This window comes from Mastigoproctus giganteus, chromosome 8 (genome assembly GCF_048544385.1).
Source record: "Mastigoproctus giganteus isolate SK-2022 chromosome 8, ASM4854438v1, whole genome shotgun sequence".
NCBI lineage: Eukaryota > Metazoa > Arthropoda > Arachnida > Uropygi > Thelyphonidae > Mastigoproctus > Mastigoproctus giganteus.
Window position 1 is genome coordinate 185,883,495 of NC_143582.1, and position 12,118 is coordinate 185,895,612.

At 35.1% G+C, this 12,118-nt stretch overlaps 1 protein-coding gene across 1 annotated transcript in view; it reads right to left on the reverse strand.

The window, feature by feature from the left end:
* Positions 1-4,268: 4,268 nt before the first annotated feature.
* Ndf (Nucleosome-destabilizing factor) overlaps positions 4,269-12,118 on the reverse strand; it is a 259,722-nt gene continuing 251,872 nt past the window's right edge. Inside the window, exon 13 of the mRNA XM_090379090.1 lies at positions 4,269-5,555. Coding sequence (XP_090235216.1) covers positions 5,481-5,555 — 75 coding nt within the window. The 3' untranslated portion in view covers positions 4,269-5,480. The remainder of the gene's footprint in view (positions 5,556-12,118) is intronic.

Below are 12,118 nucleotides of genomic sequence, written 5' to 3' on the forward strand. Positions count from 1 at the left end.
TTTGTATAGGAAGAGAAAGTGTGTTCACTATAACCAACATATGCAGTACAACAGTATGAACAATTGAGAGAGATTGGGGTAGAGGGTGGCCTTAGACAGATTGATGAGGGATTGTCATGGTTAGATTCCGTTCCCTCAGATTGGGTCTTCATCAGCTAATAGAGTTAGGCCTTCACCTATAAGATTTAATGCTTTCGATATTCCTTTCACTGTCAGGCTCTGTTCTCCTTTAACCCCTGCTGCCTCCTTATGCCACAAACTTTGAATACAGTTATGTGGAACTTCACACCATGCAGCCAATGAATTTTAAAGCATCTTTTATATTGAAGGCTCACAAATATTGCTGCATACTCATTTGTTTGTGGTCGGTCTTGTCAATTATATCAGCCAGAATGCACTTTAAATAATCTTTTTAGGCCAGTCGCTTGGGCCTTAAAAGATTTAATCACATGTTGGTCCATAGGCTGGAGTATTGAGGTTCTATTTGATGGGAAAAAAACAATCTTGATCTTGGAACAGACGACACTGGACAGATGGCTTGTGGCATCATCAAGAATAAGTAAGACGTTGAATGGAATTCCTTCTGCCTTGCAAATACACTTCCAATTCTGGTGTTGACTGAGATTCAAGATAACTTCTGAAAATAACAGCAGTCATCCACCCTTTAGGGTTTGAGTACCAGCACACACAACCTGGCATAAGGGTTTTCATAGTGGTAAATGCACACAGGTTTCAGTTTATGACCCTTCATATTAGCACCAGAGAGAGAAGTGTTAGCAGGTCTTTCACTGCCTTAAAGACAGGTGCAGTTTTTTCAGCAATGGAAATATAAGTGCGATAAGCCCCCCCCCTTTTTTACCAACATAAACCTGTTTCGTTGAGGTCGAATATCTGTTTGGGTACGTATTCCCCCTCTCTTGGTGCTTTTTGTAAATGTGGTTGCCACGCACTCTTTAAATTTGCGTAATTTAAACATGCGTTAAATAAGAAGTCACTGTAAATTGAAGGGGGAACTTCACTAAAAAAACTAAACTTAGTTGGAAGATGTACCCAATTATCAGAAAACACCCAACTAAATTGTTGGAAGGGTTGGCAAATGTTCAGAACCTCACCAGAACTTGAACTGAAAAATATTAACTGGCATGTTAATATTTATCATGATTGTGCTTGAAAAACATGTAATGCAGTGAACATCTTAACAGCTTGGAAAATTTTTTTTTTTTCTTTTGGAAGTTCATAGCTGGAACAAACATTTTAAACTTAATTTGCAAATCAACTTTTCAACTAGAATGGCATTCTAGCCCAGTTCAAGCATTGATTACAGCTACCACTGATATATGGCAAGGCCACAAAGGCAGAATTTATGGGAGTGCAGTTGCTTCAAAAGCTCCTCCAAGAACAAAGCAAATGTAATAGATCCAGTCACACACAATGTTATTTTTATGGCCTCTAAAGATATTAGTTTTAGCTATGTTGTGTAAGGAAGCCATAGTTAACAACTTGCTGGCTAAAAGAAAACTTTCTGCAATTCAGTCTCAACCTCTGTGCAAAATTTGAATTTATGACTCCTAGTTCTGGAATCATTTATAACAGTGAAAATTTCACCCTTGTTCATTTCACTTTTACTCCTCAGAGCCTTATACACCTAAATCAAATCTCCTCTAAAGTATTTAGTTTACAAGCTTTACAGTCCACATATTCAATGTCCTGCCTCATCCCCTTTTGCTGATCTCACCAGGCACACTGCCTGTCTTTAGACCCTTTCAGGAAGCTTGATGTCTTTTTTTTTTTTTTTAATGTGCAGTCTTGATACCTGGACACACTATTCAAAGTGTGGTCTCACAGTTGCCTTATAAAATGGTATTATGGCTTCCCTATCTCTACAAGCAAATGCAAATCATCTACAAGACACCATCTCTTTCTTCCTCTACTATTTTTAGTTCAGCCCACAACGTATGTAAATTATTTTGTAGTTGCTATTCTCCAAGTGCAAGACTCCATATTTCTGCATTAAAACTTAGCACCACTTTTCTGACCATCTCTGAATTTTATTGACTTAGAATTCAGAGATGGTCAGAAAAGTGAAGCTGTGCTTTGTGCCGATCATTAACTACTCTACCAATTTTGATATCACCTGTAGATCTTGACATCACGCTCTATCCCCTTGTCAATGTCATTTAAGAAAATCAAAAACAAGTGGTCCTAGTACCGATCCCAGAGGTTTGATTGATTGATTGATTTTGTGTTTATTGGCGCAAAAACAGCTAAGGTTATACTGCGCCAAGAAACGATCCCAGAGGAACCCCACTTCTTTACATAAGCCCAATCTGAAGCATAGCCATTAATCATGACCCTCTGCCTCCTGCACTGGTCATCCTATAATCCATCCAAGTATTTTTCTCATGATTCCATTATGTTCCAGCTTATACAGTGATCTCTCGTTGGAACTGAGTCATGTCATATGCCATCAACTTCAGTAGTCTTATTTGCCGTTAAGCTTGAAAATTTGTTTATATATATGTGTGTGTACAAGGAATTCTAGACTTGAATAAGGGTAATAGTTATGGTTTCAGATGGTTTAACTTTGCATTCAGGATTAAAATTCTGATTCACTTTTTAACTATTTACTTTAAAATAAGACAGTTACAAAAATCCTTTGTCCATGTGTTTTTGCCTGGAAATTAACTTCCATGAGAGATATCTAGTTTATGACTATGTTATAAACTTCTAAATATAAGAAAAGTTGCATATCAGTGTTGTTGCAGAGAAACATCCCAGGTGTCTGCTTGGGTAATAAGAATGAAATCGTTTTTAAATAATTTATTATTTTTTTTTTACGGTGCATATATTGTTGAATGAAAAATTATTGGTGGTCCTGCTAAATTTCTAAAGGTTTGTTGGGGACAGCAGATAGGCATCTAAGTCATGGGACCAATTGGCTGCAAATTTTTTTTTTTTTTAAGTTGTTGCAGTAGTTGTGTATGAGATGTAACAATAAAAATATTTTATTTATAAAAAATATTTATGCTGTTATGTTACTGAGAAGGGAAAAATGTGAAATTCATAATTGATGGCTATGCTGGTTGAGGGTTATGGTAGCCATTTAAAGGTTTTCCTTTTTTTTTTAAAATTTGCAGTTAAAATTATATAATGACTTTATGAATCAATATACCAGATCAAGGGAGGAATTAAATCATTTTACAGTATTCTTTGCACCAAATAAATTATTACAAGATAATTGCTAATAATAGTGTGTTAGTAGCATACCCCCAGACTAGGAAATAGTGGTTATCAAAAATAAGACAGTACAATTTTTTGTTATTATAATTTTTTTATATAAATGAGTTAAAATTTTATTGTCACTCCAGAAGTAAACTCTTGTACAATTGAGTGACACGTGATACTGCCACAGAATACAGAAAATGTCTTTTCAAGGATGATAGCCAAATCACTTGTATGGCAATTTTAATTACCAAATAATCAGATTAGAAAACAGTCATCAATGAATACAACAGATTTATTCTAAAAAACAAAAGGCTACAAAGATCTTATTCTTTTTTTTTTTTTTTTTTTGGTTACAGAATTCAACTTTTGCACACCTATTACTGGTTTTGCAATCTGTACAAAATTTATTTCATAAATGAATAAATTTGTTAATTATGTATATATGAAAAAAAGGGTTTCTCTTTGAAAACAGGAATTTAAAATATACTCAGAAACACCAGTCAACTGACATTTTAAACTAACACATCCAGACATAATGAAAGATAAAACTACATAAATGAATGAAGCAATATTTATTATTATAAGATTTGTTGCCAATTTAAACAAAAAGGCATATTTTATTAAGAAGCTGCTACTAAGGTTTATTTACAGTATTTCTAGAATGTAATGACCTTATGTCAATTTCATATAAAGAAAATTGAATTTCAGCATTGTTTTTAATAACTATGGTCATTGATCATTTATTGTTTTAATATAATCAAAACAAACAAAAAAGTATACCTAATAACACTGCAAAACATTTTTTTTTAGAGGTTCTCAAAATGTCTTTCTACATTCATAACTAAAACAGTAAAATTGAAACTTGCAGTTATCTTGAATTCATTACCTTTCAACTTCATTTCTTCTTCATTTTATAATAGCAAAATTTATTACAAAAGTTGGCATCACAGATAAGTCATCACCATGATATTTAATATTTTGGTTTTATTAAGAATTACAAGAATCATATTGCACATCATTAAAAGTTTATATGCCAATGTCTTTTATTAACAAATATTTTATCTATTCTATAAGCAATTTTGTAATATTACATTATGGAAGCACTCTGCAATAACTATATCAAGAAAAACAGCAGGTGTCTTCCAAAGCTATGGGAAATTGTTTTCATCCCACCCCCTTTTTTTTTTTACAAAATTTGACAGATCCTGATATAATGCAGGTATGACTGAAATTATTTAAATGACTAATAAAAACTGATAAAAAATTGCTTTAGGAGCATCATGATGATGATGATTATGATGGTGATGATGATGATCAAAAATAGCATGAGGTGGTCAATTCACTGATACACAAAATCACAAACATACTTTATTTTACAAGGTACCATGTTGCACATTTTTTATACTAAGTCTTAAAGGTAAAAACAGGCCGAAAAAAGTTTTGTATTTAAATATATAATAAATCTAGTTTAAGGGGCATGTGAGAGCTGGCCAGGAATCACTTATTTTGAAAAAACCTGCAGAATATATTATCTTATTAACATAATTCTTAAAAGTAACAGAACCAGCAGATACTGTAGAAAAGGCAAAGACAGAAATCTTTTAAAAAAATTCCTTTGATTACACTTTTTAAAAGTTTGAATTCAAAAGCATTAGAAGTAATATCTCTGTCTTTAATTATTTTATTTTTTTGTTGTAAAGTAACAGTTGTGATATCAACATTATGCATGAAATTATAACCATAATTATAGCAGAAGATGGGACAACATGACTTGATTTGGAAAATAATGTTGTCACTATGCAAAGTAATTTGATCTCTTAATGCAACATGGTTGAAATCTCATTCTTCATATGTTAAGTGTCCTTTCAGTAGCTTCTTTAAGTGGAATTCTGTTTAATCTCGGCAACGTTATACAAGGGTTGGACAGCAATTTTGGGTTCCCCCTTCTTCTGGACTAATTTTCTTTACTTTTCCTACCAAACATGCTTAGTGAGACCAACTCATTTGTGCTTGCAAACACATACAGAATGGAAAATAATCTGCTTCTGTAAAGTTATTAGAAGCAAACTGTTACAAAATTCAGCACACTCCTAAATATGCATCTTTTGCACAACACAATGAGTCCACTTGTCATTTTTTTCCCCTCCAACTTTTCTCATGTAGTTAGGAGTAGTCTTTCATATGGCATCTCATTGAATATCCATACATTCATTAATGGATGCGTAATGGTTTGTGAGAAATTTCAGTGTCCATTGTCAGAATCGGGCTCGAACATAAACAGCAGAAATGTCGTGTTCACCATAACTGAGACGTTTGGCATGCTTATACACCTAGAAAATGAATTATAATTTTAAACAGTAAGCTAATATGTACTTATTGAATTAAACTGAATTGAATTGAACTGAATTACTAACTCTCTCCTCAAGAGTTAATAAATGTTCATCATATAATGTGATAAAAAAATATTTTATGGCATTAAATAGTAAAAACATTCCTTCCTTACTTTACTACATTATGGTAGGGAGGAATTGATGTTCATGGCTTGAGTATGAAAGGGTAGTGGCACATTATTAAGTTTCTGCACTTAATGTAAAACGCTTCAAATAGTAACCCACCAAGTTTAACGCAGCTTCAGTAATGTATTTTTTTAAATTACAGGTTCTGAAGTTAACTAAGTTGTGTGAATGAGGAAAGATGGACAAAAATCAGTCACCATACAGTCATCCAGTATTTGGGGGGAAAAAAAGGGACTAATGCAAAAGGCAATTCATGAGAATATGGTTACAACATTGGGGAGGATGCCCCTTCCTATTCCATGGTTAAGGAGTGGGCAGCAGAATTTAAATAAGAGAGGAAGAGCTGGGAGGTTGACCTGCAGTGTCCATGATCTGGCAATGAGCGATCGACGAGTGGCAGTTACTACATTTCCAGCATCTTGGGCATCTCATCTGGACGTGTATACCATATGAAAAAGCTGTCAGCATAATGGGGTCCCAAAGTTGAGGGCGGATCAATAATGCACAACACTTGTTCAAATTGAGTGAACATTTACATCAGTTTCGAGCAGGTCAAGTAAATTTCCTTGTAAAGTTTGTGACCACAGATGACACATGTTCCTGTCATTTTCAGCCAGAGGCAAAGGAGCAGTCCAAACAGTGGAAACACAGCTCTTCTCTCCTTCCCAAAGAAAGTCAAGTCAATGCTGGCAAGGTGATGCCATGAGTTTTTTGAGATGCTGATGGATTACTTTTAGAAAGGCCAGGCAACCACAGAAGCATATTACACAGACTTTGTGAGGCATTTGCCCCAAAGCATCAAACACAAATACAAAGGAAAACTCAGCAAAGGAGTCTTGTTCCACCAGGACAATGTCTGCTCACAAGTCATTGTTATAGCTGCACTGCATGAGTGCAGCTTTGAACTCCTCTTGGACCAACACCCATATTCATTACATCTAGTACCATGGACTTTCACCTATTTCCTAATTAAAAAAAAAAAAAAAATACCTGGCTGGCATCCATTTTCCCACTGACTGTAGTTTCATTGCTTAAGGACCAAGAGAAAACTTTCTTTGCAGCTGGAATCAATGCATTGCAGCATCAGTGGCAAAAGTGTATAGACCCCAAAGGGGACTATTTGGAAAAGTAACAATATTAGACTCCTCAAATAAACCCTTCATAATTTATCACGGGAGGCATAAAACAGTCAACAGATAATATATAACTAAACAAGTGAATACAGATTTCAGACTTAACACACTATTAGAAGTATCAATTTATATAATAGGGTTATCTATTTGTTATGCAAACCACTGGTCAGCAACGTGTTGCTAACGTAATTATAATAACAGACACTGCATCAGATTTAGTTGAAATTTTTCTAGAGAATTATACATGCCTTCTACCTTTTAGTCAAGTTTTTTTTTTTCTTCAGTTTCTGCCTCACTAAATTTAACAATACATTTAATGAACAAAAGCTGACATTAAGGTGGTTCTGTTCATGTTTAACCTAAGTTGCAACTATTTTTTTAACTATACTGGTATGTTTATATACAGTAAACTCCGGTTATAACATTACCACTTATAATGCTATCTCAGTTTTAATACCCTTATTTTTTGGTCCTATTTTCAATCCTGTGGAGGGGGGGGGGGTCCATGCTTACAGTACTCAGGTAGGGATGGTCCCTTCAGAAGTGCTTTAAGGAGTTTACTGTATTTGATTGTTGCAATAAAGATTTAACTTTTAATGTCCTATACGACACAAAACACATCACTCACCAGCATTTTTTATCGATAACATGACAGGCATGGCAAACTGTGATTAATGGCAGTTTGCTGCTATGTCTGAGAGTTTCACAAGTGCACTGCCTTCTTTTTACTGCAAATCAGAAATAAAAATTTTATTAACTTATCCCCATTTTCTTAAAACTAACCAGACAAGTTTCATTAAGAAAAGTTAGATTAGGAAAAATAAGAATCAAGTGAAAACTCATCAGCAAACAATTCCTTCGATAAATTCAGAATCGTGGACCCTTATTGTGATAGACTATTCAGTTTTTCTTTATCATTGTTATTTATTTTTTTTTTTTGGCAAGAGTGGGATTCCCAGCAAAGTGTATCATGTTCTTGATCATCTCCCATCTTAAGATGCCCAACTGCCAATCATGATTAGTCAAAACCAGTGACAGATAAAATCACACGAGATTACTACTAAGCTTTTCATAGTGGCACCCTTGTTACAAGCCTAGAATGGGAGATGCCTAGCTGTCAGCTGTGATTAGTATACGTACTGACGATAAAAGAATTATGGAGAAGATTTTTTTTAGCAATAAATGGGCAGCATCCAATACTTTTGTCCTCACTCTTTACTTTCATTAACCTAGCATATCTTAACATTTTTACATCCGGTTAGGTTAGGAAAACTGGAATAACTCAATGAAATTTTTATTTATAATTTACAGTTAAAAGAAGAAAATTCACTCATGAAACTAACTAAATGCAGCTAATCAGTCTTGTTCTTAGTATAGTCCTCAAAAGAACCCTTTATAGCATTAATAACTTTGATACAGTTTAATATGCTACTATTGTTACTGGTAACCAGTGTTTCTGCCCCCTTTCCCCTCTTCGAACAGATGTGCGGAAATTTGCCTTTAGCCAGCAGGTAGTTGATTGGTGGAACAGACTTCCATCTTTTGTTGTGGAAGTTGATAGCCTAAATAAATTTAAGACTGAGTTGGACAGGCATATGGAACGATTGGAGGGGTGAAATGGGAGGGTTTTTTTTTTTTTTTTTTGGCTGATAGCATAAGCTTGCTTTCTTGCATCGTATGCCTCTACTAGTGCCAATGCTCTTCTTCTGGAATCTGCTTGTGAAAGAAGATTAGGTTACTTTCAATTTGTTGAACAGTGACTGTTTATTCATTCATTCATGTAAGTGGGCATGGTGTGCAGTAGTCACTTTAAACCAGGTTGTAAAATATAAAGATTTTGTATTATACAGTATTGTGTAATTCATAAGAATTAAAAATATAAATTTAAATAAACAAATAAAGCAATAAACTAATAAACTTAAAATACAATGACAGGAGCAATTTACCTGTATGCTACAAAATGCAACATGCATCAATTAATTATTAATCCATAAGTCAAGTCTGGAAATGCTATTTGGACAGTGCTCCAGCAAAACCTGGATTTCAGTTTAAAGTCTTCCATTTTTTTTATTTCTAAAGCTGACAGGAAAGGACATATCACTGGATATGAAGATTTTTTAGATAGATCAAAGAAGGCAGTTTCATTGGGACTGCAGTTTATTAGCATTGTGTGTAGTGAGATTTTTCTGAGAAGAATGTGTGTGTGTATTTTGCTTCCAAATCATTTTTGCAATGCAAAGAGACATTCAGTAATAGCATTCCATAACAATGAGAACTGCATTTTACTGCTGATGATTGCATTCTGCAGAGTTACACACACTGAAAAGAGTGAATGTACGTATACACGAGCAAGGTGGATATTCCCAGCACACACACTATAACAGCTTTAAATTATTTGTTTTTAATAAAATTGTATTGTATTGCAAACTGGGTAGCATTTTAATTGAATAACCCTCTATATATAAAATCGTAGCTTGGGGCAGGGGAACAGACTAATAGTTTAACAGCAGTTGCACACAGAGGTGTGATTCTTGCACTGCTTCTACTGGAACATGCAGCAGTCTGGAAAACAAGACATTGGGGATTTTAAAGATTGCTGGGGGTGGGGGGTTCTTGTGGAGCAAGCAAATACATGGGCTGTGCAAGGTTTACTAGAAGTAAAAACTGCTGCATGTATACTAATGCTAGGAGCATAGTAAATAAATTTCAAGTACTGGTTAAAATATTTTTAGGTAGGTGGCATACATGAAATGTGGACACTATAGGAATATCAGACACGGTGTCACTTAGATATAGGGGATATAGAATTTGAATATGGGGAGTACAATGTGTACAGAAAGAACAGGAGAGGTTATGCATCCAGTTAACATGGATGGCCAGTGCAATTTTGAGTCAGTTTGGTGTGACATAATCACTGGGAAAACAAAAAATGATGGTAGGAATGTTATAGGCCTAATGACTGTGATGATTATAATGGACATTTGTATAGATAGACAAAGCTTAATATAATTAGGGGATTTTAACTTTACAGATATTGACTGGAACTTGTGGGTTGGTCACTAACACATTAGGAAGAAGTTTGTGAATTTATTGGATGACTGCTTTCTACATCAGCATGCTAGAGAGGCAACAAGAGAGAACAATACTTGACCTGATTATTAGCAGTGATTCTTCTTGTATTAAGAATATGCAGATAAAACCACTTTACTTAGAGATGTAACTACTGTCAAGGACAAAGGGAAGGGCTTTGCCTTTCATGAAGGTAATTACAGTGATCTCAGACAATTAAATTCTATACAGTGGAACTAACTGATGATGTTATCAACAGCAAATTCTAAATGCAAAGCATTTAGGGAAGTAATTGTAGAAGCTACTAGGCATTTTATACCAACTAAGAGAGTAAGTGCCAAATGATGTTTCACATTGGTAAATGTGAGATACAGCATATGGGGCAGCAGTAGTCCCAGATTAATGTATCATTGTCACATACTACACTGAGGCTGGTGGAAAATAAAAGATCAGTAGGTAATCGTGGAGTCCTGAAGGATGCAGTCACATTGTTTATTAGGTAGATAACCTCACCTTCACCTGGGAGGGGGAGGATATCATACAATGTTTTGAATTGTCACGGTATGGAAGTTGAACCCCTAAAGTCAGTGACAATTACACAACCAACACTACAACACTACTTAGCTTCTCCTCACCACTACAAGAACTGCAGTCAAGATTACTTAAAAAAAAAAAAGGAAAATGTAGTCTTCATTTGATTGAGGGTGAGGACGTACTGAATTTTGGAGCTTGACTCCAGACAGTCTTATTATTAGCTATATGATGCAAAGAAGCCTGAGGGTTTTGTTGCACCAGCAAAAAAAAATTTCTGAGTTACCCTGAGTGAGAGTGTCAACACTGAGCTTATATAGGCCAGCTGCTTGAACTGATCAATCTTTCAGATTGGGCATCTCTGGGGCACTTACCTGGCTATTGACCCTGGCACTACCTTAGAGTAAGACTGTTCCACCAAGGATACTATAACTAAAATTACTTTCCACTGCTGAATCTTCTCAAAAGTGCCTTCTTCGTTTTTTTTTTTTTTTTTTCCTTCCCAGGAAGACTTTGGTGTGTAGGGTATTCTCTTGCACAAATGCCACAGGGGATGCTTGCGTAAACTTTCCAGCTTGTCAGAAGTTACTCTTCCAATTGCTTATTTCACACATACTAAGAAGTCTTCAGTATTTAGAGTCATTGGCTCCAGAATTTTTCTGTTAGAACCTTATTCCTGATGAATGGCCAGAGTTTCTATTCTAGGGTTTGTTTGTTTCTCAGATGGTCTCTGCTCGTTAATGGGAGTGCCTGCTTATACAGGAATGGGATACACTTAAATAGAAATGTTGCAAGAATATTTGCTGATGCTATCAAGGCAGAGTTAGGTAGGTCGGAAAACTGCCAGCTTGGGGGTATATTCAGATTCATAGATTAACAATAGTCGCAGGCAGAGGTGAAAGTGAGTTTTGCACTGCTTCAATTAGAATGAGCAGTAGCCTGGAAAGCAAGGTGATGGGGATTTCAAGGACTGCTGGAAGACATCATGGTACAAGTAAGGGATGTGTTAGGGTAACAAAGAGTAAAAACGTGCACATTATACTTAAATGTACACCAATGCTAGGAGTACAGCAAATAAATTTGATGATTTTGAATTGCTGGTCAAAACACCAAATGCAGACATTGCTGAGATATCAGAAACGTGGTGTCACTCAGATACAAGGGATGCAGAACTGAAGCACACAATCTCTTGACATCATTATCTTCCACATAAACTTGACGTAAGAACTCATAATTGCATTTGGCATTTTCTTTAGTTTTGTTAAAAATTTGAGATTGATTTGTTCTTTGATTCTGTCATTTTTCCAGCAAACTACAAAAACAAAAGGTAACAAAAACCAGTCTCACCACAAAGCAAATAAGTGCGTTGGAAAGCAACTTCATAGACAACTAGGGAAAGGTTCAAAGTCAACAGCTGCGCTTTTTGTTTCACAGGTGGCTGCATGTACAGTCTTGTTATTTACCAAATATTCAAGTATGGTGACATTTGAAGATAATGGTTTAAGCAAGTTGATTCTCCATTTCCCTCAAAGCATGCATCTACCAAATAATTAACTGTTTTGAGCTGACAGGAGGTGTTAATATTCACCCTAGAAGCTGAAGAAATCCACAAGATTTTCAAAGTGAGTTGAAAATACCCAAAAC